This window comes from Pan paniscus, chromosome 8 (genome assembly GCF_029289425.2).
Source record: "Pan paniscus chromosome 8, NHGRI_mPanPan1-v2.0_pri, whole genome shotgun sequence".
Lineage (NCBI taxonomy): Eukaryota > Metazoa > Chordata > Mammalia > Primates > Hominidae > Pan > Pan paniscus.
In genome coordinates this window covers 24,767,063-24,793,232 of record NC_073257.2, presented here as the reverse complement: position 1 = coordinate 24,793,232, position 26,170 = coordinate 24,767,063, and the positions used below count along the sequence as shown (strand labels likewise).

Here is a 26,170-nt window from a genome sequence, read left to right as displayed (position 1 = left end):
CATCAGGCTAGTATTGCCTGGGAGGGCAATTTACAGGGGTTTCTGATCCTGTTAACGAATGGCATCTGCTAGCTCAGAGCTCATAAGGATGATTTCGATTACTTTCCCTAAACTTATAATTTTAATTTTCCTACACCTTTACTTCATGTGTTAGTTTGCTGGGGCTGTCATAACCAAATACAACAGACAGGGTTTTAAGGGTGGCTTAAACAACATGATTTATTGTCTCACAGTTCTGGAGGCTGGAAGTCCAAGATCAGGGTGTCGGCAGGGTGCATTTCTGAGGTCTCTCTCCACAGTGTGCAGATGGCCACCCTCTTGCTGTGTCCTGGATGTGGCCTTTCCTCTGCGCTTGGGCATCCCTGGTGTCTTTGTGTCCAGATTTCCTCTTCTGATAAGAACACCCTCATATTGGATTAGGACCCACTTCAAAGGCCTCATTTTAGCTTCATCACCTCTGTAAAGGGCCTGTCTCCAAACACAGTCACATTCTCAGGTATGAAGGTTATAGGATTTCAACATATGAACTTTGTGGGGACAATTTCCTCTCTCCTGCCCGCTCGCAGTGACTTGGAATACTCTTGAGGGTGTCTCCATCTATTTTGTATTATATTTCATTATCTGGAAAAGCTTATTAATCTAAGCATTTTGTTCCTGCCTCAGGAGCTTGTCATATAAACAAACACCTAGACAACTAGCAATTAATACAATAAAGCAGGTAACGAGCTGCTGGTTTGATAATGTGGACTGTAGCTCTCTAGAAGCTCAAAGAAGGAGGACAAAGGTATAGTGGCTACATTGATCTGGGAGGGCCTTAGGAGCAGGAGGGGTTAACAGATGCTCACATAAGGCCTAATATTTAAATGGGGGTTCTAAACCTTAGCAGTACATTATAATTATTTGGGGGATGTTTAAAACTACTGGGCCCTTGGCCGGACGCGGTGGCTCACGCCTGTAATTCCAGCACTTTGGGAGGCCAAGGCAGGCGCATCACCTGAGGTCAGGAGTTGGAGACCAGTCTGACCAACATGGGGAAACCCCGTCTCTACTGAAAAATACAAAATTTAGCCGGGCATGGTGGCACATGTCTGTAATCCCAGCTATTCGGGAGGCTGAGGCAGGAGAATTGCTTGAACCCGGGAGGCAGAGGTTGTGAAGAGCCGAGATTGCATCATTGCACTCTAGCCTGGGAAACAAGAGTGAAACTCTGTCTCAAAACAAACAAACAAACATAAACAACAAACTACTGGGCCCAGCTGGTGGCTCATGCCTGTAATCCCAGCAATTTGGGAGGCCGAGGCAGGCAGATCACCTGAGGTCAGGAGTTTGAGACCAGCCTGGCCAACCACTGCCAACATGGTGAAACTCCATCTCTACTAAAAATACAAAAATTAGCCGGGTGTGGTGGCAGGCACCCATAATCCCAGATACTCAGGAGGCTGAGGCAGAAGAATCACTTGAACCCGGGAGGCGGAGGTTGCAGTGAGCAGAGATCACACCACTATGCTCCAGCCTGGGCAACAGAGGGGAGACTCCCTCTCAAAAACAAAAGACAAAAACAAAAACAAGAACAAACTACTGGGCCCCAGAGATTTCAGTTTAATTGGTCTGGATGAGTATTCTCCATTGATTAAGAAAAAAATACTCTCCAGGTAATTAGAATACACAACTAGGGGCCGGGTGCAGTGGCTCATGCCTGTAATCTCAGCACTTTGAGAGGCCAAGGTGGGAGGATCCTTAGGCCAGGAGTTTGAGACCAGCCTGGGCAACATAGCAAGACCCCCCCCCCACCCCGCCCAATGCACATACCTGTTTCTATGTGAAAAAAAAAAAAAAAAAGAAAGAAAAAGAAAAAGAGTATATGGCCGGGTGCTGTGGCTCAAGCCTGTAATCCCAGCACTTTGGGAGGCCAAGGCAGGTGGATAACGAGGTCAGGAGATCGAGACCATCCTGGCTAACACAGTGAAACCCCGTCTCTACTAAAAATACAAAAAATTAGCTGGGTGTAGTGGCGGGTGCCTGTAGTCCCAGCTACTTGGGAGACTGAGGCAGGAGAATGATGTGAACCTGGGAGGCGGAGCTTGCAGTGAGCCAAGATCGCGCTACTGCACTCCAGCCTGGGAGACAGAGCAAGACTCCGTCTAAAAAAAAAGAAAAGAAAAAAATATATGACTAAGACTGAGAATCTCTGGCCTAAATGAACAGATGAGCTTAAGGAGGGCATTCATATTCCAGGTGAGCAGGAAGCTTCGAGGGGAGGCAGCCAGCAGGAATGCCGCGGATATTGAAAGAACATGGAGAAGGCAGACTTGCTGGGAGCTGAGGATGTTTTAAGGGTCGTGGAAAATAAGTTTACACAGATCAGAGTGAAATTACATGGGGTATATGGAAGCTACATCAAACAAGAAAGGCAGGAGGAAGATAGAAGCAGGTTTGCAAGCCCAACTGGTTGGTTATTACAGACAGACAGATGTGAGGTCCTGAGGGTACTGGATGGAGACGCGGAAAGGATCATAGAGAACACTGGGAAGGGTCCCGGCGTTGTGGATCATGCTTGTAATCCCAGCACTTTGGGAAGCTGAGGCAGGAGGATCTGCTGGAGCTCAGGAGTTCAAGACCAGCCTGGGCAACATGGCAAGACCTTGTTTCTGCTAAAAATAAAAATAAATTAGCCAGGCGTGGTGGTGTATTCCCATAGTCCCAGCTATTCAGGAGGCTGAGGTGGGAAGATAGCTTGAGCCTCAGAAATTGAGGCTGCAATGAGTCATAATCATGCCACTGCACTCTAGCCTGGGAGACAAAAAAAAATTTTAATTTTTTTTTTTTGAGATGGAGTTCCACTCTTGTTGCCCAGGCTAGAGTGCAATGGTGCAATCTCGGCTCACTGCAACCTCTGCCTCCCAGGTTCAAGCAATTCTCCTGCCTCAGCCTTCCAAGTAGCTGGGATTACAGGCACCCGCTGCCACACATGGCTAATTTTTGTATTTTTAGTAGAAATGAGGTTTCACCATGATGGCCAGGCTGGTCTCAAACTCCTGACCTCAGGTGATCCACCCGCCTTGGCCTCCCAAAGTGCTGGAATTACAAGCGTGAGCCATGGCACCCAGCCGGATACTGAATCTTGAGCCCAGTATCATCAGGACAGAAGGCAGAATCTCTCTAGTATCTAAGTCCTGGGATAGTGTCTTTTGCATCTCCAAAGTTTTCCCAGTCTCCGTTCTCTCTGTGGAGCTTACACACTTTGCGCCAATTTCCTGAGGCACCTCACATCCTTCCAGTACATGCTCTCATTAACTAGAGTTAGTTTCTGTTGTTTGCAACCAAAACTGCTTAACTGATTGACCATACTTCTTCCCATTATTCAAGTTTTGGGGGAGCATTAATTTGCATTCAAAATCCAGAAGTGAGCAAATCATATCCTGGGATCTTTGTCTCTCCTTTCTTAAGACTCATTTGGGCCTAGCGCGGTGGTTTACGCCTATAATCTCAGCACTTTGGGAGGCGAAACTCCGTTTCTACTAAAAATACAAAAATTAGCCGGGCGTGGTGGCGGGTGCCTGTAATCTCAGCTACCAGGGAGGCTGAGATGGGAGACTTGCTTGAATCTGGGAGGCGGAGATTGCAGTGAGCCGAGATTGTGCCATTTCACCCCAGCCTGGGCTACAAGAGCAAGACTCCATCCCCCCTTCCCCCCTGCCGGCCAAAAAAAAAAGATTCATTTGGACATTCTCATTTTGATTTCAAAAAAGACAAGTCTGTGGCCACCAAGAGTGATGAGAGGTGGCCATCTGATGTCCTTTTCACTCCTCATACCTATAAACTCATTGAGAGGTACCAGTGCCCTTTCTGCACGGACTGTCTTTTAAATTGTCTGTTTACAATGTTGTATCCATTTATACTCCATTTATTTCCCCATGAGGACCTGAGAGTGGCCAGGCATCGTGGCTCATGCCTGTAATCCCAGCACTTTGGGAGGCTGAGACGGGAGGTTCACTTGAGTCTAGGGGTTCCAAACCAGCCTGGGTAACAAAAAAAATGAAAGTAAAATCAGCCAGGCGTGGTGGTGTGTGCCTGTAGTCCCAGCTACATCTGAGGCTGAGTTGGGAAGATCGCTTGAGGGCAGCCATTGGAGGCTGCAGTGAGCTATCATCATGCCATTGAACTCCAGCCTTGGCAATAGAGCATGACCCAGTCTCCAAAAAAAAAAAAAAGTATTTGAGAGTATTCCTTCCTCTCCATTCTCTCTTTCCTATGTCCCTACCTGGCGCCCCTTTTTTTTTTTTTTTTTTTTTTTGAGACAGAGTCTCGCTCTGTTGCCCAGGCTGGAGTGAAATGGCATGATCTCGGCTCACTGCAACCTATGCCTCCTGAGTTCAAATGATTCTCCCGCGTCAGCCTCCCGAGTAATTGGGATTACAGGTGCCCAGTACCACGCCTGGCTAATTTTTGTATTTTTAGTAGAGACGGGGGTTTCGCCATGTTGGTCAGGCTGGTCTCGAACTCCTGACCTCAACTGATCCTCCCGCCTCAGCCTCCCAAAGTGCTGGGATTACAGGCTTGAGCCACTGCGTCCAGCTCCTGGTGTCCTCTTTCTTTTTTTAGATGGAGTTTCACTCTGTCGCCAGGCTGGAGTGCAGTGGCCTGATCTCAGCTCACTGCAACCTCTGACTCCCTGTTTCAAGTGATTCTCCTACCTCAGGGTCCCAGGTAGCTGGGATTACAGGCATGTGCCACCACGCCCAGCTAATTTTTGTATTTTTAGGAGAGACGAGGTTTCACCATGTTGGCCAGGATGGTCTTGACCTCCTGACCTCATGATCCACCTGCCTCGGCCTCCCAAAGTGCTGGGATTACAGTCATGAGCCACCGTACCTGGCCTCCTGGTGTCCTCTTTCTTTGGTGACTTTTTTTTTTTGTAAAGAACTAAGAACTCCAGTGCTCTCAGCATTACCAATACATGCAAAGGAGGCTATGCTTCTTTTGTAAGTGAGAGAAACTCAGTCTGGCTTTGGAAGCTTGAGCTTTCATTGGCCTGAGATATATGCCTTTCACAAGATGGAAAACTAATGTTCCTAAAAGCAATAACATTACTTGACATTTTCGTAGCATTTTTTGTCTTCAAAGCAATTTGTAGACATTAAAGAATAAGCTGTCAGCCCTTCCCAGATAAGAATCACTGCCTAAGCACTTAGTACAACCCTGTCCTGTTCCTCAGACCTAAACAATGGGCCCTGCTTATAAACTGTGGCTGAACAAAATGACTTCTTAGGAGGAGAAAAGAGAGGGAGGGTGGGGGAATGAACTCAGTTGGAAGGAAGAAAAGAAGACGACCTGCAATTTATCTAGTACATATTATGAGTCTGGGGTGACAGTTTGGAGAACAGTAGGGCTTCAGCCTGGCTCTGTGCCTGTTGCCCAGGCTGGAGTGCAGTGGCACAATCTCGGCTCACTGCAACCTCCACCCCGCAAATTCAAGCAATTCTCCTGCCTCAGCCACCTGAGTAGCTGGGATTACAGGCACGTGCCAAAATGCCTGGCTAATTTTTTGTATTTTGAGTAGAGGCAGAGTTTCACCATGTTGGCCAGGCTAGTCACAAACTCCTGACCTCAGGTTATCCACCCACCTTGGCCTCCAAAAGTGCTGGGATTATAGGCGTGAACCACCGCGCCAGGACTCTTCCTTTCTTTCCTTTTTATCTATTTTCTTTTTTTTTGGTTGGGAGCGGGGGGCGGTGCAGTGGTGAGATCATAGCTCACTGCAGCCTTGAACTCCTGGGCTCAAGCGATCCTCCTGCCTCAGCCTCCTATGTAGTTAGGACTATAGGCATGCACCACCATGTCTGGCTAATTTGTCTTTTAAAAAAAAAAAAAAACTTTTTAGAGACAGGGTCTTACTATGTTGCCAGTATCATTTTATTTTGGTTTTCTTTGATTAAAAAAAAAAAGACGCACCTGAATGCATTCTCTCTTTAGGTCATTCATGCCAGACTTTTTGCCTAACCCTATAACTTTTAGCTATTTCTTCACTACATTTTTGTTACGATGTCTTAGATTTCTGTTCCTCAATCTTTTTGTTTGTTTGTTTATGAGATGGAATCTTGCTGTTTCAGGCTGAAGTGCAGTGGCACAATCTTGGCTCACTGCAACCTCTGCCTCCCAGGTTCAAGTGATTCTCCTGCCTCAGCCTCCCAAATCGTGGGGATTACAGGTGCGCACCACCACACCTGGCTAATTTTTTGTATTTTTGGTAGAGACGGGGTTTCACCATGTCGGCCAGGCTGGTCTTGAACTCCTAACCTCAAGCAATCTACCTAACATGGCCTCCGAAAGTGCTGGAATTACAGGCATGAGCCACCATGCACGGCGTAGTCCTCAAGCATCTTTCTTTTTTTTTCTTTTCTGGAGACAGAGTCTCACTCTGCTGCCAGGCTGGAGTGCAGTGGCGTGATCTCAGCTCACTACAACCTCTGCCTCCCGGGTTCAAGCAATTCGCCTGCCTCAGCCTCCCGAGTAGCTGGGACTACAGGAATGCACCACCGTGCCCGGCTAATTTTTTATATTTTAGTAGAGACAGGGTTTCACCATGTTGGCCAGGATGGTCTCGATCTCCTGACCTTGTGATCCGCCCGCCTCGGCCTCCCAAAGTGCTGGGATTACAGGCGTGAGCCACCGTGCTCGGCTGTATCTTTCGAAGGTGTATACATACCTGCACTGTGTGTGAGTGGTAAGTTTACCGTGATTTATTCTGTCCTTAGCATGAGCCAAGGACAACATGTGAATAAAACAATGTTTAGATCCTGCTACAGGGAAGGTTTTGGGAAAGTCAACATCTTTGGGGAGCAGTTTCGTCATCTGTCAAAAAAGAAAAGAAGGGACTGGGCGTGGTGGCTCACACCTGTAATCCCAGCACTTTGGGAGGCTGAGGTGGATGGATCACCTGAAGTCAGGAGTTTGAGACCAGCCATGGCCAACATGGCAAAACCCCGTCTCTACTAAATATATATATATATTTTTTTCTTGACTCTGTTAAAAAGAACGTGCCTTTCATATACTGCACAGAAGTCTGCCAAGCAGAATGATTGACAATAGCTACCATTTGTCTGTGGTCTGTGATGTGCAGTGCACTACGCTACAGGTTTATGAGTTATCTCACTTAACGGACTCCAGAAAACTCCTCTTACCCTTTGCAGGTAACAAACTTAGTCAAAAAAACTGTCACATAAGGTTTCTGCTTGTTTTTTAACGATCCTCAATCATCAAAAAGAGAAATGGTTGAGATGAGAAAACCTTACGAACTCAGAAAATGCAAATCAAATGAGACTCTTGAAAACAAAACTGGCAAAGCGTGCTGTCTCCAGGAGGCCCATGCAACATGACACCGCCTGCAGGACAAAGCACATATTTACCCCAACCGTTCAAAGGCAACTGCAGCAGCGTCTTCTCTTCAGAAGGGAGGACTGCAGGGACACGCTGAGGAAGCACAAAGGTTTCCATTTTCTGAATTCAAGCACAAGCCTGAGGTACCTCAAATAAAGAACAAATGCCAGTAAAATAAAAGGACGATTCAAAACTTAAGAGCTGGGCGCGGTGGCTCACGCCTGTAATCCCAGCACTTTGGGAGGCCGAGGCGGGCGGATCTCTTGAGGCCAGGAGTTTGAGATCAGCCTGACTAACATAGTGAAACCCCATCTCTACTAAAAACACAAAAATTAGCTGGATGTGGTGGTGCATACCTGTAATCTCAGCTACTCAGGAGGCTGAGGCAGGAGAATTGCTTGAACCCAAGAGGCGGAGGTTGCAGTGAGCTCAGATCGTGCCACTGTATTCCAGCCTGGGAGACAGAGTGAGACTCTGTCTTAAAACAGAAGTAATTTTTAGGCAGGCATAAATTATATTGGGCTTTAGGAGAATATTTCCTGCCTATTATCCTATATTTCCTGATATTAACATCAGGAAAATCAACTAAAATTAAATACACTAAGTAAACAATGCACAAAAATCACATTTTAGAAAGTGACCTGGGAGTTGAAGTCCAGTTTCCCCAGGAAAATGTGCGCAAAAGTGTAATGACAATTGTACAGTTTATGAACTCTCTGCCAAATTTTGCTTGGGTCTTTTTATTTTATATAGTCTGAATATAGTTTTCTTTTTTGTGGGGGATGGAGGCTCGCTCTGTCACCCAGGCTGGAGTGCAGTGGTGCGATCTCAGCTCACTGCAACCTCTGCCTCCCAGGTTCAAGTCATTCTTCTGCCTCAGCCTCCCAAGTAGCTGGGACTACAGGCGCCCACCACCACACCCAGCTAATTTTTGCATTTTTAGTAGAGATGACATTTCACCATATTGGTCAGGCTGGTCTTGAACTCCTGATCTTAGATGATCTGCTGGTCTCGGGCTCCCAAAGTGCTGGGATTACAGGCATGAGCCACCACATCCAGCCTAGTCTGAATGTTTTCAATTGGTATCAAATATATTTACTTTTTTTTTGGCTTGGTAAAATGCCATCTTGACAAAGCCAGCTTCCAGAGCTAAACTTAAAATCAACCCTTGATACTAAATCCATCATAGGTGGATAGGCACCTGTAAGCAGTTTAAAAAAACAAAAGTATTTCTGAAGTACCTGTACATTAAACAATTGAGGCCAGGGGCGGTGGCTCACACCTGTAATCCCAGCACTTTGGGAGGCCAAGGCAAGCAGATTACCTGAGGTGGGCAGTTTGAGACAAGCCCCATCAACATGGAGAAAACCCCATCTCTACTTAAAATAAAAAATTAGCTGGGCATGGTGCCACATGCCTGTAATCCCACCTACTCAGGAGGCTGAGGCAGGAGAATTGCTTGAACCCAGGAGACAGAGGTTGCGGTGAGCCAAGATGGCACTATTGCACTCCAGCCTTGGCAACAAGAACAAAACTCCGTCTCAAAAACAAACAAAAAAACAACTGGCCCCACAAATGGCAGTTGAGGCCAGACACGGTGGCTCACACCTGTAATCCTAGCAGTTTGGAAGGCTGACGCAGGAGGATTGCTTAAGGCCAGGAGTTTGAGATCAGTATGGGCAACACAGGGAAACCCCACCTCTACTACTTAAAAAAAAGAAAAAAAGAAAGGGCATCTGATGTACTGAATACAAAGATCAAGTACTGAGGACGAAGATTACCACCGGATACCACGTCGGGCAGGTACCCTGGGAAATGGTGATGTCTGTATCCTTCAAATTGCTTGGTGATGTCAACTAATACAGAAAGAGCTCTTAGTAGAATGTCTGGCACATCATAAAGCCTCGGTAAATTAGGCACAATTGATATCATCACTTAAAAATGGTGGCCTTTTAAAAAGGCCACATGGCAAAACCCCATCTCTACAAAAAAATACAAAAATCAGCTGGGCGTGGTGGTGTGCACCTGTAGTCCCAGTTACTCAGGAGGCTGAGGCAGGACTGCCTGAGTCCAGGAGATTGAGGCTGCAGTGAGCTGTGATTGTGCCACTGCACCCCAGACTGGGCAACAGAACAAGACTGTCCCTAAACAAAACAGGGCGGGCGTGGTGGCTCACACCTATAATCCCAGCACTTTGGGAGGCCAAGGTGGGCAGATCACTTGAGGATCAGGAGTTCCAGACCAGCCTGGCCAACACAGTGAGACCCTACCTCTACTAAAAATATAAAACTCAGCTGGGTGTGGTGGCATGCACCTGTAATCCCAGCTACTTGGGAGCCTGAGGCAGGAGAATCGCTTGAACCAGGAGGTGGAGGTTGCAGTGAGCCGAGATTGCACCAGTGCACTCCAGCATGGGCGACACAGCGAGACTGTCTCAAAAAATAAAAATTAAAATAAATAAATAAAATAATGACTCGGTAGAAAAGCAACATATTTCATAGAAAGCATTTTATTATCAGAACAGTATGGTTTTCCTATGTTTAAGATCTATTTATTATGTTATTTTTACAAGTAGCAAAGTCCCTCCGTTTTTTTCCCCAGGTGAATGTACATGAATATAAAAAGCGGCTGATGTCCACACTGCTCGGCCCGCCCGCATCAGGGTCGGCAGGAAGCTGCGGCTGATGAGCAGCTCCCGGAGCGGCGGGGCGGGGCCTCCTCTTCTCCAGCTCCAGCACGCTCATCAGTCGTCCTCCTGCTGATTTCTCTTCTGTCAAAGAAAACCAAGGGGATGTTAAAATAGCACATGCTCCTCGGGATATCTGCTCAGCAGGTATAATTTTCTAGAGGTCTTGGCAAAGGATGTAATTAAAAATTGTCATGGAAAACCACGCTTTAATTCATTAAACTAGTTTATCACTTTGACTCCTGAGCAAATTATCCTCAGGTATTTGAGTATTTTCTTCTCTTTCTTCCATACATACAAAAACTCCTACACAGAAATCCACACAAAAATATAAATATTCACATCCCCTCTTGAGTAAAATCACCACCAGAGCAGAGACCTGCTCTCCTTGCAGCCCTCTAACAATATACACACTTTCTTCAAAGTTACAAGTATTTTGAAAAATGTTCAAAAGGCATGTACAGCATAAAAACATTTTCTGTCATTCTAATCAATAAATTATGCCTTCAGCTCCTATTTCATATTTAATGAGAAAATGCTCTAACTCAGTAACTCAGTTCCATTCATAACCATCAAAGTCTAGGTGATACAGGATTCCAGTGAAATATTATATAAAAGCCAATTTGAAGGTCTATTTGAAAAGATGGCCAGCATACTAAATGCACATAGACTTTACCAGCTTAAGGAAGTCTATTAGCTTGTGAGCGTCCTCCCCAGTAGAGAGGTCTACAAAGTCCTTGGGTAGCCGGTAACTCAAATAGGGGCTGGGCTGGACTGTCACTTCACTGTTTGTGCAACGGAAAGCTGGGGAATCCTGTACAAAGAAGAAAAAGGAGAAAGAATATCAATCATTTATTTTTAGGCCTATTCTGTGAACTAAAAAAGAACCTAGCAAAACAATTTCAACTCCATGTTTTCCTCTGTACTTGATAAGGAGAAAGAAAGATGCTTAAGTTAAAATGAGCCGGGCACGGTGGCTCACGTCTGTAATTCCAGCTGGAGTGCAGTGGCTCACTGCAGCCTCGACCTCCTGGGCTCAGGTGAACCTTGCACTTCAGCCTCCCAAGTAGCTGGGACTATAGGCATGCGCCACCACGCCCAGCTGAGTTTTTTAAATTTTAGTACAGAAAAGATCTCAGTATGTTGCCCAGGCTGGTCTTGAACTCCTGAGCTGAAGCAATCCTCCTGCCTTGGCCTCCCAAAGTGTTAAGATTACAGGCTCGGTGGGCTGCTGCACTCATGCCACGCTTTTTTTTTTTTTTTTGAGGCAAAGTCTCGCTCTGTTCTCAGACTGGAGTGCAGGGGCGTGATCTCTGTTGCCCAGGTCTCTGTTGCTCACTACAACCTCTGCCTCCCAGGTTCAAGCGATTCTCCCACCTCAGCTTCCCAAGTAGCTGGGACTACAGGCGCGCGTCACCACATCTGGCTAATTTTTGTATTTTTAGTAGAGATGGGGATTTCACTATGTTGGCCAGGCTGGTCTCAAACTCCTGATCTCAGGTGATCTGCCTGCCTCGGCCTCCCAAAGTGCTGGGATTACAGGCATGAACCATGCCCAGCTGCCAAAACTAATTTTTTTTTTTTTAGACGAAGTTTTACTCGTTGCCCAGGCTGGATGCAATGGAGCAATCTCAGCTCATTGCAACCTCCGCCTCCCAGGTTCAAGCGATTCTCCTGCCTCAGCCTCCCGAGTGGCTGGGATTACAGGCATGCGCCACCATGCCTGGCTAATTTTTTTACTTTTAGTAGAGACGGGGTTTCTCCACATTGATCAGGATAGTCTCGAACTCCCAACCTCAGGTGATCCACCTGCCTCGGCCTCCCAAAGTACTGGGATTACAGGTGTGAGCCACTGCACCTGGCCTGTTTTTTTTGAGACAGAGTCTCGCTCTGTCACCCAGGCTGGAGTGCAATGGCGTGATCTTGGCTCACTGCTGCAACATCTGCCTTCCAGGTTCAAGCAATTCTCCTGCCTCAGCCTCCCAAGTAGCTGGGATTACAGGCATCTGCCACCATGCCCAGCTAATTTTTTGTATTTTTAGTAGCATGGGGTTTCACCATGTTGGCCAGGCTGGTCTCGAACTCCTGACCTCAGGTGATCCACCAGCCTCGGCCTCCCAAAGTGCTGGGATTACAGGTGTGAGCCACTACGTCTGGCCCAAAACTATTTTTTAAAAGATATAAAATGCTCACAAGAGAACACTGTGAAAATCTCAGGACATGTAATTGAGTATGTAGTATGACTTCATTTATTTACAAAGGTCTATGCCTGTGTTTAAATGCACGTTATATATCAAAATATAAACACTGGTTCTCAAGGTTCTCAAATCATAGGTGATTTTATAATTTTCTTTAAGAATGAGCACGTTACTTGCTCTGCCTCCCGGATTCACGCCATTCTCCTGCCTCAGCCTCCCAAGTAGCTGGGACTACAGGCACCCGCCACCACGACTGGCTAATTTTTTTTTTGTATTTTTAGTAGAGACAGGTTTTCACCGTGTTAGCCAGGATGGTCCTGATCTCCTGACCTCCTGATCCGCCCATCTCGGACATGTAACTTTTATGGGCAGAAAACAGCACTACAAAGTTGTTTCAGGAAAGTCTGGCTGTGAAGCTGGCAGGAAAGGAGAGAGTGGCTGGGTGAAGAAACCGGGTTGAACAACGTTTTGTTTTTTTCGGATGGGAGGTATCTGAACATGACTAAATCCGGATGGACAGAGTTGATAGAGAGGAAGAATTGGAAAAAGAGCAGAGGGCATCTGGAGAAAGAGGAGGAGGACACAGTGTCCTGAGGGGGAGGTGAGAGAGGAGGACACAGTGTCCTGAGGGGGAGGTGAGAGAGGAGGACACAGTGTCCTGAGGGGGAGGTGAGAGAGGAGGACACAGTGTCCTGAGGGGGAGGTGAGAGAGGGGGACACAGTGTCCAGAGTGGGAGGTGAGAGAAGAGGACAGTGTCCTGAGGGGGAGGTGAGAGAGGAGGACACAGTGTCCTGAGGGGGAGGTGAGAGAGAGGAGGACACAGTGTCCGGAGTGGGAGGTGAGAGAGGAGGACACAGTGTCCTGAGGGGGAGGTGAGAGAGAGGAGGACACAGTGTCCTGAGAGGGAGGTGAGAGAGGAGGACAGTGTCCGGAGTGGGAGGTGAGAGAGGAGGACACAGTGTCCTGAGGGGGAGGTGAGAGAGAGGAGGACACAGTGTCCTGAGAGGGAGGTGAGAGAGGAGGACAGTGTCCGGAGTGGGAGGTGAGAGAGGAGGACAGTGTCCTGAGGGGGAGGTGAGAGAGGAGGACACAGTGTCCTGAGGGGGAGGTGAGAGAGGAGGACACAGTGTCCTGAGGGGGAGGTGAGAGAGGAGGACACAGTGTCCGGAGTGGGAGGTGAGAGAGGAGGACACAGTGTCCTGAGGGGGAGGTGAGAGAGGAGGACACAGTGTCCGGAGTGGGAGGTGAGAGAGGAGGACACAGTGTCCACAGTGGGAGGTGAGAGAGGAGGACAGTGTCCTGAGGGGGAGGTGAGAGAGAGGAGGACACAGTGTCCTGAGGGGGAGGTGAGAGAGGAGGACACAGTGTCCTGAGGGGGAGGTGAGAGAGGGGGACACGGTGTCCTGAGGGGGAGGTGAGAGAGGAGGACACGGTGTCCGGAGTGGGAGGTGAGAGAGGAGGACACAGTGTCCAGAGTGGGAGGTGAGAGAAGAGGACAGTGTCCTGAGGGGGAGGTGAGAGAGGAGGACACAGTGTCCTGAGGGGGAGGTGAGAGAGAGGAGGACACAGTGTCCTGAGGGGGAGGTGAGAGAGAGGAGGACACAGTGTCCGGAGTGGGAGGTGAGAGAGGAGGACACAGTGTCCTGAGGGGGAGGTGAGAGAGAGGAGGACACAGTGTCCTGAGAGGGAGGTGAGAGAGGAGGACAGTGTCCGGAGTGGGAGGTGAGAGAGGAGGACACAGTGTCCTGAGGGGGAGGTGAGAGAGAGGAGGACACAGTGTCCTGAGAGGGAGGTGAGAGAGGAGGACAGTGTCCGGAGTGGGAGGTGAGAGAGGAGGACAGTGTCCTGAGGGGGAGGTGAGAGAGGAGGACACAGTGTCCGGAGTGGGAGGTGAGAGAGGAGGACACAGTGTCCGGAGTGGGAGGTGAGAGAGGAGGACACAGTGTCCTGAGGGGGAGGTGAGAGAGGAGGACACAGTGTCCGGAGTGGGAGGTGAGAGAGGAGGACACAGTGTCCGGAGTGGGAGGTGAGAGAGGAGGACACAGTGTCCACAGTGGGAGGTGAGAGAGGAGGACAGTGTCCTGAGGGGGAGGTGAGAGAGAGGAGGACACAGTGTCCTGAGGGGGAGGTGAGAGAGGAGGACAGTGTCCTGAGGGGGAGGTGAGAGAGGAGGACACAGTGTCCAGAGTGGGGAGATGACAGAGGGGGACACAGTGTACGGAGGGGGGAGATTAGACTCAGGAAGGGATGGACAAGCTTGTAGGTGTGATGAGAAATCAACTGAGGGAATTCTCATCAGTGGGTTCCCTTTTCCGGGGAAGAGCAAGTTAAATCATCTGCTGAGAGGAAGGAAGGAATGATGGGAGACTGAGAAGCGTCAAGGCGTGAACCAGTCACCGTGGAAACGAAGGAGAAAGCTGACAGGAATCCGCTGGGCTGCACGTGTGTAACTTCTCCGTCAGCCTCAGCAGCTGGGGCTGGGGTCAGAAGGAACAGATGCATGAGCTGATCTGGGACCAAGATTCCTCCAGGTGGGTGTGACAGAAGAAGCTCAGAAAAAGAACTAAAGAAACTGATCAGATGATCCTGACTTCTGTATATAAAGTTAAATGGGGCCCCCTTCTTTGACCACCACCATGGGCAAGTTAGCTATTAGTAAAGCTGTGTTACACTCTGCGCTTCCCAAGGGTCCTGGCCATTGCCGCCTACCTATGCGTCTGAAGAACAAGCAGTCAGTCAGTAGACTGGAAAGGTTTAAAAATGTCGTACCTGCTCTTGAGCGTCAACTTCACTAAAATCGCCGTTTAAGTTGTTCTCAGATACCAGTTCTTCCCAGGTGAACAGCAGTGAATCTGTGACTTCGCCAAATGGATTAAAGTCAATGAGCCACACCTTCCCCTGTAGCACAGAGAGAGAAAAAACAAAAACAAACACCGTCTGTACTCTGTCTTCTGAGAAAGAAACGCTTTTTTATTCTGAGACAGGGTCTCATGCTGTTGCCCAGGCTGCAGCGCACTGGTGTGATTACGGCTCACTGCAGCCTCGACCTCCTGGGCTCAATGGATCCTCCTGCCTCAGCCTCCTCAGTACCTGGGACTACAGGCATGCACCACCACATGCAGCTAATTTTTGTATTTTCCTTGAGACAGGGTCTTGCCATGTTGCCCAGGCTGGTCTTGAACTCTTGGGTTCAAGCAATCCCCTCACCTCAGCCTCCCAAAGTGCTGGGATTACAGACATAAGCCACGTCGCCCGGCCAGAAAGATATTCTTCATATTATTCTAATCTTAAAAATCTTCTCACTTATTTCCAAAGATCATCTGTCTATATCCCATCTGAGAAAGGGCCGCCTGTCTGAATAGACAGAGATCTAAAGGGAGCCCCCCTGTGAATGTAGAGAGAAGGGACCCAGAAAAGCTCTGCCTAAGAGATACGTTCCAACTCCAGCCTCAAGCCACATTGGAACTTTAAGTCAAAGATTCCAGCAGGGCCGGGCATGGTGGCTCACACCTGTAATCCCAGCACTTTGGGAGGCTGAGGCGGACAGACCACTTGAGCTTAGGAGTTCAAGACCAGCCTGGGCAACATGGTGAAACCCCATCTCTACGAAAAAATATAAAAATCAGCTGAAAGCGGTGGCACATGCCTGTAGTCCTAGCTACTTAGGGGGCTGAGGTAGGAGGATTGCTTGAGCCCAGGAGGTCAAGGCTACTGTGAGCCGTGATCAAAACACCGCACTCCATCTATCCTGGGTGACAAAGCAAGACCGGGTCTCCAAAAAAAAAGAAAAAAAGATTCCAGCAGGAAAGGGAACTGTCACCCAAAGGCTAAGGGTCTGCGGTCTGACCAAAGCGTCTTCCCGGAGCCTTCAGTGCTCTGTTCAGGGGGAGCCGGACGGAGCCAGGCCGTGCCTGCGACTCCAGAGAGCAGCGCTTCTGACTCGGGAAGGGCTGCCAAGGGTGGATTTTTTTACCATATGCAAGTATGAAGATGCTGGGTTTTTTTTTTTTTGTGGTTTTTGTTTTTTGTTTTTTGTGAGAGTCTCACTCTGTTGCCCAGGATGGAGTACAATGGTGCGATCTTGGCTCACTGCAACCTCTGCCTCCTAGGTTCAAGCGATTCTCCTGCCTCAGCCTCCCGAGTAGCTGGGATTACAGGCATGCGCCAGTATGCTTGGCTAATTTTTGCATTTTTACTAGAGACAGGGTCTTACCATGTTGGCCAGGCTGGTCTCGAACTCCTAACCTCAAATGTCTTCCCACCTTGGCCTCCCCGTGAGCCACCGTGCCCAGCCTGAAGATGCTGTTTTCTTTCTATGTGAATGTGGTAAGTGTTCCGTCTGTACAATAGAGCTTGACAGCATATGAAGGGGAGGTAAAAAAAAAAAAAAAGAAAAAAGAAAAAAAAAAGCACCCCAACCTCTGAAAGAAATGTCTACCTTGTCCTGTTCTGAAACCACAGGTGGGCAATTTGGTGACTCTCCTCAGGGAAAGGTCACCTTTGAGCTGGGGGCACTGTGCTGAGGTAGGGCTGGGGCCTCTGAGCAGAAAACAGCCAGTGCTGACACGCACAGAGTGGGGGCACAGGGGCTGCGCCGCCAGGAATGACGGCCACGGCATCTGATCACGAACACCTATTGACACGAAGTGGATGGATGTTTCCTCGAAAGGTTTATCTTTGCTCCTTTTCACTTTTCTCACTGAAACATTCATGTATTTGTGCCATCTGGTTAATAATGAATTTGTTGTTTTCTATAAATGTGTTGCCGCCATGTCCTGAGCGGGTGTGTGTCTGTGAAATTCCAAGCAACAAGACCACTGAGCCAGCATGCCTAATAGCTGGCACTGTTTCTCAGCTGAGCGAGAGCAAAATGTTAAGAAAGATGAAACATCTAATTAGGACTTGCTTCAAATACCAGAACCTCCAGTTAAGTGGCACAGGCCTGTCACAGGATGTTTTCGCAGGATGTTTTCAGCACACTCCATTTAGGTAAGTTCCTCATTTTATACAAGCCTCAGGAGAAGCCCTGCAAATCTCTCACCGCTTGAGTTGTTTCCTCACCTCCATTTGGCACCCACTTCTTCATTTCTGGAACTATGTGAAACAGTATCAGCCATCAAACAACTTCTTGGTAACGATGTCAACTTTATTTTGGAGAATACTGCTAAGATGTCTTCAATATATGTCATGATAACAAAATGGGTATTTTCTAACCTCCAAACCTTTTCTACTTTTCTTTTTTTTTTTTTTTTTGAGATGGAGTCTCGCTCTGTTGCCCAGGCTGGAGTGCAGTGGTGCGATCTCTGCTCACTACAACCTCCGCCGCCCGAGTTCAAGTGATTCTCCTGCCTCAGCCTCCCAAGTAGCTGGGACTACAGGCGTCCGCCACCACGCCCAGCTAATTTTTTGTATTTTTAGTAGAGACAGGGTTTCACTGTGTTAGTCAGGATGGTCTCAATCTCCTGACCTCGTGATCTGCCTGCCTCAGCCTCCCAAAGTGTTGGGATTACAGGCGTGACCCTCTGTGCCCAGCCTCTACTTGGCTTTTTATAATCAGTAAAACTAACTCATTTTTTTTTTAAACAATCACACCTTTAATATAGGAATATGCCACAATGCAAAAAACCAAAACACATTTTTTCCTTTTTTTTTTTCTGAGACGGAGTTTCGCTCTTGTTGCCCAGGCAGGAGTGCAATGGTGAGATCTCGGCTCACTGCAACTTCCCCTTCCTGGGTTCATGCAATTCTCCTGCCTCCACCTCCTAAGTAGCTGGGACTACAGGCATGCACCACCATGCCTGGCTAATTTTCTATTTTTAGTAGAGATGGGGTGTCACCATGTTGGTCAGGCTGGTCTCCAATTCTTAAACTCAGGTGATCTGCCCGCCTAGGCCTCCCAAAGTGCTGAGATTACAGGTGTGAGCCACTGCACCCAGCCCAAAACACATTTTTAAATGAAAACAAACCACCACTGTTAATTGGTAGTGTACTCTGTAGCTCAGAAGCTATCCTCTAGTACAAAAAAAAATGAGTTTAAGTAAATTTTAAAAACCCAGCTGTAACTTCTATATACTAGGAGGATTAGGATCAGGATTTTATAACTTTTTTTTTTTTGAGACAGAGTCTCGCCCTGTTGCCCAGGCTGGAGTACAGTCGCATGATCTCAGCTCATTGCAACCTCCTCCTCCTGGGCTCAAGTGGTTCTCCTGCCTCAGCCTCCCAAGTAGCTGGGATTACAGGCGCCTGCCACTGTGCCTGACTAATTTTTGTATTTTTAGTAGAGACGGGGTTTCACCATGTTGGCCAGGCTGGTCTTGAGCTCCTGATCTCAGGTGACCTGCCTGCCTCAGCCTCCTAAAGTGCTGAGATTACAGGTGTGAGCCACCACGCCCAGCCATAACATGTTTTCATGTGACATCTCAAGCACAAACAGCCTGAGAAGTTAATTCTGCTTTGAGGCAATCCAATAAGCAAAGAGCAGTCGGACTAACTGTCCTTGTACCAGCTGACTGTCTCCCTGCCCCGATCAAGCTCTAGGGACCAGACACTGTGTTAGGCACTGGGCATGAAGATCGTAACACAAAATCGACTCCTTCCAAGAGCTCAGGCTTGAGCAGAACACACATCTCCACTTCCCCAAAACAGAACCAAAAGCCATCCAACAATGGCAATGTGCAGGGTATTTTGCTTCAAGAGAGGCAAGAACAGGGAACTGTGAGAGCGGAGAGGCACACAGGAGAGCCTGCCTACATGTGCGAGGGAAGGCTGGAAATGCTTCCCAAAGGACCTGGGCACCTGAGGGATAACAGAGATGCCCTGGGAGGAGGGTGGTGTTGGTAGGAAAAGCGGACCACTTAACAAGAACGACGGCTCTCACGTGCAGAGGCCACGCCACGACCGCCCGTTGCGGGAATAGGTTATTTTGGCTGGAGTGTGAGATATGTGAGGACTCCAGAAACACAGCCAGCTATGGTAACTCTCGAGGCCTGCTGTTCCAAACAGGATGAAACACATGCTACGACAAGCCGTTTAAAAGTGTAATTGAGATTATGAGAAAGACCGGGAAATCCCCCGAGGCCAGAAACAAGAAGAACCCGAAGAACAGAGCTAAGCCTATCAACTCTAGCACTGTGGGAACCCGTGGGAGGGTCTCCTAGCAGCCTGGCCACAGGAAGGGAATCAGAACTCAGACACAAACTCCAGAAGGCGACAGCCTCAGGAAAGGGAGTGTGAGGAGACAGTTCTAATGACGGGGCAGGACACGATGACACTGTTCTTCTCTGAATGAGTTTTGAGGAACATGGTAGAAGCAAATGAAAAACCCAAAATTTAGGATCTTTGGGATTCTCACAAACAAAAGAACAAACAAAAAGAACAAGCTCACTGAAGATGAACTCAAAGTAAATAAATAAACTGATTTACAAAACAAAAAAGAAACAACCAACCCGGATGAGAGTCTGTAAACGCAACAGACATTAAAGCCCCAAGAACTCTGGAAATCATCATCAATCTGAAGGACAGTATGAAATAAATATATTGATGCTAGACAAAAAGACTAAGGGGGATCCATATCGCATACCAAACACGCAAAGAACAAAAGCCAAACATCCAATATTGAAACGGAGAACAAGAAGTTACAAAAGAACTAGACAAAAACCATGGGGAAGTATTTTTTAAAATGATGGCTAAAATTCAAAAGCCAGAAAAGAAACAAATAATCTATGTGATCTCATTCACAGGAAAAGACTAATGACAAAGGCCTATCTCTGTAATACATAAACAGTGCCTCTATTGTGAGGAAAATGAGACAATAGAAAAAAGTGAAAAAGACACGAAGCAATGGTTCACAGAAACGACCCTTAAATATATGAAAAGATAAACTTCATCCTCACTTACTAAGAAAAATAGAAATAGAAATTATACTGAAACATCATTTCTCTATGAAACCCCAAAAACCCTGAAGAGTGTAACCCTGTATTGTAAAGGCAAGCTCTGAGGAAGCCTGCAGGTACTGTGATGCATTCCTGGGGGGATCTGGTCAGGTGTAACCTCTACCAAGGGTAAAATGCAACATTAAAATACATTTCACTTTTGAGCCAGCAATCCCGCTTCTAGGAATTCACCCTGTAGATTCACCTGCAGCGTGTGAAATGACACACGTACGGGATTATTCACCATGGCAGACTGCAGAAGACCAGACACAACCTGGTGTTCGCTGCTAGGCATGACACGTATGATCATGGCTCACTGCAGCCTCAACCTCCCAGTCTCAAGCGATCCTCCCAACTCAGCTCCCGGGAGTAGCTGGGGCTACAGGCACAAACCACCACACCTGGCTCATTTTTATGTAGAGACGAGGTCTCATTATGTTAAGCCCAGGCTGATCTTATACTCCTGGGCTCAAGCCATCCTCCCACCTCAGCCTCCCAAAATGCTGAAAATACAGGCGTGAGCCACAACAATGGCCTAAAGCCCCTCTTTCTAGTAACTCTTAACAGACACCATCATCTTTGAAGACAAAGAGGTGAAAATATAGTGATGTCTTTTGACGTAAGAGTTAAATGAACAGTTAACAGTTATTCTGGGACATGACCATATGGGCCATATCTTTTTGTCCAAAGATGATTCAAAGATGTCCAAAGGTGATTCAGATTCAAATGACTGTCTCACTTACAATGAGGCTGATCTAAGCACGGAGAGAGAATGAGAAATATTCTGCTTGTGTGTAGGTGACACGGGAAAACGCATCTGCTAGCTTCTTCACAATGTCAAAGAGCACTCAGCACCAAACAGCATTTAGTGACCTAAACTTCTTAATAAAGATGACATGTCTTGGACAGTGAAATCTCTGCTCTAGTAATTCTTCATTAAGTCAGCAGTAAGTAACTTTACTAATAAGTCACTTTAACTTTTTCCTTACAGAAGTTTTCACCACTTTTAAGATTTAAAAAATAAACTAATCCTCTTCTGTCTAAAGATAAAAGTAACTCAAACTTTGAGTCACTTTTAGTTGACTAAAAATAATAATAATAATTTTTTTTTTTTTTTAAACAGAGTTTCGCTCTTGTTGCCCAGGCTGGAATGCAACAGCACAATCTCAACTCACTGCAACCTCCACCTCCCGGTTCAAGTGATTCTCCTCTGCCTCAGCTTCCCACGTAGCTAGGATTACAGGCATGCGCCACCATGCCCAGCTAATTTTGTATTTTTAGTAGAGACAGGGTTTCTCCATGTTGGTCAGGTGGGTTTCGAACTCCCGAACTCAGGTGATCTGCCCACCTCAGCCTCCCAAAGTGCTGGGATTACAGGCGTGAGCCACTGCACCCGGCCAAAATAATTATATAAGTAGCAAGTGACAAACTCCTGGCCAAATTTAAGTGTGCAAACTGAACTATTTTAAGCAGGCCCTGACCTCTGACACAAATGAGACATAGGACGTAAGTGCCCATTTACCTACCTGTTCAATAAAGAATCCCTAAACCATGGTACACAATGATTTCAGCTATTAAGTCCTCTAATGTTAGGTATATTTTAAGGGGAGATTTTTGACCATGGTGAATTTCAATCACCTTAGTTGATGTGAGAAAAAAAAAAAATTTGAGGAGGGGATGGGGTCTCACTCTGTCACCCTGGCTGGAGAGCAGTGGTGCAATCAAGGCTCACTGCAGCCTTGAATTCCCGGGCTCAAGTGATCCTCCCAGCTCAGCCTCTTGCATAACTGGGACTACAGGCACACACCACCAGGCCCAGATATTTTTTTTTTTCTCTTTTGAGGCAGAGTCTTGCCTGTTGCCCAGGCTGCAGCGCAATGGCATGATCTCCGCTCACTGCAATCTCTGCCTCCTGAGTAGCTGGGATTACAGGCACCCACCACCATGCCTGCCTCATTTTTTTGTATTTTTAGTAGAGATGGAGTTTCACCATGTTGGCCAGGCTGATCTTGAACTCCTGACCTCAAGTGATCCTCCCACCTCGGCCTCCCAAAGTGCTGGGGTTACAGGTGTGAGCCACTGTGCCTGGCCTGGGCTAATTTTTTTTTTAATTTTTAGTAGAGATGAGGTCTCACTATGTTGCCCAGGCTAGTCTCGAACTCCTGAGCTTAAATGATCTCCCTGCCTAAGCCTCCCAAAGTGCTGGGAATATAGGCATGAGCTGCTGCACCCAGACAAAATATTTTTTGAGCATGGATCCTTCACACACATAACAAAGGCATGCTCTGCCTGCTTATAAAACCAGCTCTTATATTAAAGCATATCAGAAAGAGTTTTTACTTACCCTACTGTCTCTGTATATATCGAACACAACTGTAAAGGAGAAAAAAAGTCAGTTATTAATGAACTAATATTTCACAATGTAAATCTCCTTTTGAAAATTAAAGTACGTTTTAATCAAAGACAGCAGAATATAAATGACCCTGAGGACTTCATGCTTCTAAACCTCAAAACTTCAAACATAAAAAGGCATCCTGCAATGTTTTATTTATATAACTTTGCTTTACTGTTCTCTGTTCCCCAACCATAATCCCCTATATTTAAAAATTCAAACCAAACACCAACATCATCTCAACAAGTTCCCCGTTATAGACTGGTTCTATGGGAAAGACGGGAGTCACTGAGCAAAGCACTAGTGAAAGGGGCATCAATCACTGATCTGGGAGAATGCAATGAGTAAAGCTTATAATAGAAAGCATAAAATCTAATGAGCCTTGAAGCATGATTCATCTTATTTTAAGTCAAATCTGCCACAGAGCCCAGTCTTTGCAAGTAGAGAAATTGTAAATCATAGCAGATATAATTTTCAGATGTATGAAAACTCTCACACAATATACTTTCAATTCCTGAAAACAACCCACAAATGTTTACTTTGTAACTGGTGCTGTCTTTGATCATTCAAAGAAGCTAGAAAGGTAGATAGACTTTGTTCTCTGTAGATAGCCCCTTTGAAATACACAATCAAACATCTAAAACAAGACAGGGAACTGACTTAGCAGTAAAAATAGATTTTAGTTAAATAAGATGAAATTAACATGGCTGGTGGAGTGGCTCACACCTGTAATCCCAGCACACTGTGAGGCTGAAGTGGGCAGATCACTTAGGCCAGGAGTTCAAGACCAGCCTGGCCAACATGGCGAAACTCCATCTCTACTAAACATACAAAAAATTAGCCGGGTGTGGTGACGTGCACCTGTAGCCCCAGCTACTTGGGAGGCTGAGGCAGGAGAATCACCTGAACCTGGGAGGTGGAGGCTGCGCGAGCCGCGATCGCACCACTGCACTCCAGCCTGGGTGACAGAGTAAGACTGTCTCCAAATAAAAATAATAATAATAAAAAGAAATTAACATACAAACTATCAAAAATAACAAATAATAATATAGTAAAATGCTTACAATACAGTATTTCAAATCTAGTTATTAGGATACACACCATAGTAAATAAGGTCCAGTAACAATGTATATTTATTTCATTTTACTGGATCAATAAAAAAATACTCACAGTCTTCATCTAAGAATTTGTACTGTATGTGTTTCTTGAAAAAGTCTTGTATGCATCTGCAAATTTCTTCCTTTTGTTTAGAAATATGATCATAGTATTGTGTGTAGTCTCTTTGAGAAATACCTGACAAGAAAATATTTTACATCCTGTTATTATACAATATTCTTTTCAAAAATATCAATACGTGATTTAAACATTTTGTGGAAAGAACCATTAAAGTAGATTAGAAGATCACCCTGATGGGTACAGCATTACACACGACCCAGCTGTAAGGATTCATATGAACAGGTGAATCCTGAAGTCCTACATTGCCATGTCTTCTTACTTCTGGAAGAATTTACTTTTTGTTTTGTTTTGTTTTGTTTTGAGACAGAGTCTCACTCTATTGCCCAGGCTGGAGTGCAGTGGCACGATCTCGGCTCACTGCAACCTCTGCTGCCCGAGAGTTCAAGCGATTCTCCTGCCTCAGCCTCCCAAGTAGCTAGGATTACGGGCGCCTGCCACCGCACCCGGCAAATTTTTTTTTGTATTTTTAGCAGAGATGGGGTTTCACCATCTTGGCCAGGCTGGTCTTGAACTCCTGATCTCATGATCCACCCACCTCAGCCTCCCAAAATGCTGGGATTACAGGTGTAAGCCACCGCACCCGGCCTTTTTTTTTTTTTTAGAGACAGTGTCTCATTCTGTTGCCCAGGCTGGAGTACAGTGGCACAATCATAGCTTATTACAACCTCCACTTCCTGAGCTCAAGTGACCCTCCCACCTCAGTCTCCCGAGTAGCCGGGATTACAGGCATGTGCCACCATGCCTGGCTCATCGTTTTATTTTTTGTAGAGACGGGGTCTCAGTACATTGCGCAGGCTGGTCTTGAGCTCCTGGCCTCAAGCAATCCTCCAGCCTTGGCCTCTCAAACTGTTGGGATTACAGGTGTGAGCCACAGCACCTTGCCCATGGAAACAGTTATTTTCATTTAGTAAAGTGGAAGGAATTCAAAGTCACAAAAAGTCTCATTATGTAAAAAATTAAAGCAGCAATTCTAAACCTGCACATATAATCAACTGCTGCTGCTTTGCTTTCTTCCAAAGAGTCTCTGCAAATTGGTATTCTCTTCCACTTTCTTTGGGAAAATATCAAATATTCTTCAAGAGATGCCTGCCATATTCATACTGTATTGCATAGAAGCAGTCTATTTTTCTTGTTCATACGTGCTACTTGGCCTTCACAGCCTGCTCTCGTTCAAGCCATGGAAAAGTAAACATTCCTTTTTCAGAGTGACTTGCTGACAAGATTCCAAACACACTAACGGGACTATTACACAAACTCCCTGAATTTGCTCCAGTCCTAGGGAAAAGTTCTCTGCTCTGAAATACGGGCTTCCTATTCCTGAATCCTGTGCCAACAGGAGCCCCCGCTTTGGAGTACTTACACTGCAGCTTCTTCAAGAATATCGAGCAATATGAGAAATGCGAACACCCCAACTTTCTTTCAGGTGGGTTCATACATTTCAACATCACATTCAATGCATCAATAGTGCTGATGTGATTGTATTCAAATTACACTTTTCTAGGTTGAAGATAAATTTTACTTCATGGAAAATATGCATAAACAAAATAAAGAACAAATTATCTTCAATATTTAACTTAAATCAATCATAGCAAACAAAATAGTAACCTGAGAGGAAAGAAAATGGGTGACTTAGAAGAATACACTTACTTGTCCACATATTTTCTCTTGCTAGAATAATAAACAGTGCCCCAATAATAGAAATAAAGGTTCCAAAACTTGGCTTTTTATGATGCTTGAAATAAGCAGACTATTGCTAAGTACTGCTTAGGAAAATTCCATACACAGAGTTCCTGATTCCTAAATCAGGAACAGTGACAACCACCATTTTTATCTCTGGAATCCAGACAGCCATGATTATCTGACAATACCGTTTCCTGCGGCAAGTGACTCTGGGCTCAGGATTCCTGTCAACACAGCATTCCAGAGAGTCAGTATCAACTGGTTAGAGGTGGCATCTGAGATGAAAACAAATTGACATCCCTGTCCTAATTACTGGAAATTTACTTCCAACAAAAGCTTGTTTTCTTTTAAAGATGACTTTGAAGGATAAAACAAACAAACAAACAAAAACTCACCAATAAGCTTGTTTTCCTTGACAAAACATCGAAACTCAGCCCCAGGAATCAATTCACACCATTTTCGGAGAACGAGCTGTAAACAAAAGAAAAAATATTTAATATAACACACCTATGTGGTAAGGTCTACTAGGCAATTTTAGGTCAACACTGTATCTTAATGATTGCCATTATCAAATGGTTTTAAAAAAAGAGGCATATGACATTCTTGGCCGGGCATGATGGCACATGCCTGTCAGCTACTCAGAAGGCTGAGGCAGGAGAATCACTTGAA

At 46.2% G+C, this 26,170-nt stretch overlaps 1 protein-coding gene across 2 annotated transcripts in view; it reads right to left on the bottom strand.

Moving 5' to 3' along the window:
- Positions 1-9,870: 9,870 nt before the first annotated feature.
- CDC123 (cell division cycle 123) overlaps positions 9,871-26,170 on the bottom strand; it is a 54,886-nt gene continuing 38,586 nt past the window's right edge. Inside the window, exons 8-13 of one of the 2 annotated variants that reach the window (XM_008953148.4) lie at positions 25,897-25,972; positions 23,756-23,878; positions 22,538-22,566; positions 15,032-15,160; positions 10,740-10,877; positions 9,871-10,147 (exon numbers count right to left, since the gene is read on the bottom strand). In XM_008953148.4, coding sequence (XP_008951396.1) covers positions 10,121-10,147; positions 10,740-10,877; positions 15,032-15,160; positions 22,538-22,566; positions 23,756-23,878; positions 25,897-25,972 — 522 coding nt within the window. In that variant the 3' untranslated portion in view covers positions 9,871-10,120. The remainder of the gene's footprint in view (positions 10,148-10,739; positions 10,878-15,031; positions 15,161-22,537; positions 22,567-23,755; positions 23,879-25,896; positions 25,973-26,170) is intronic. The other variant, XM_063607634.1, reaches the window with a different exon arrangement.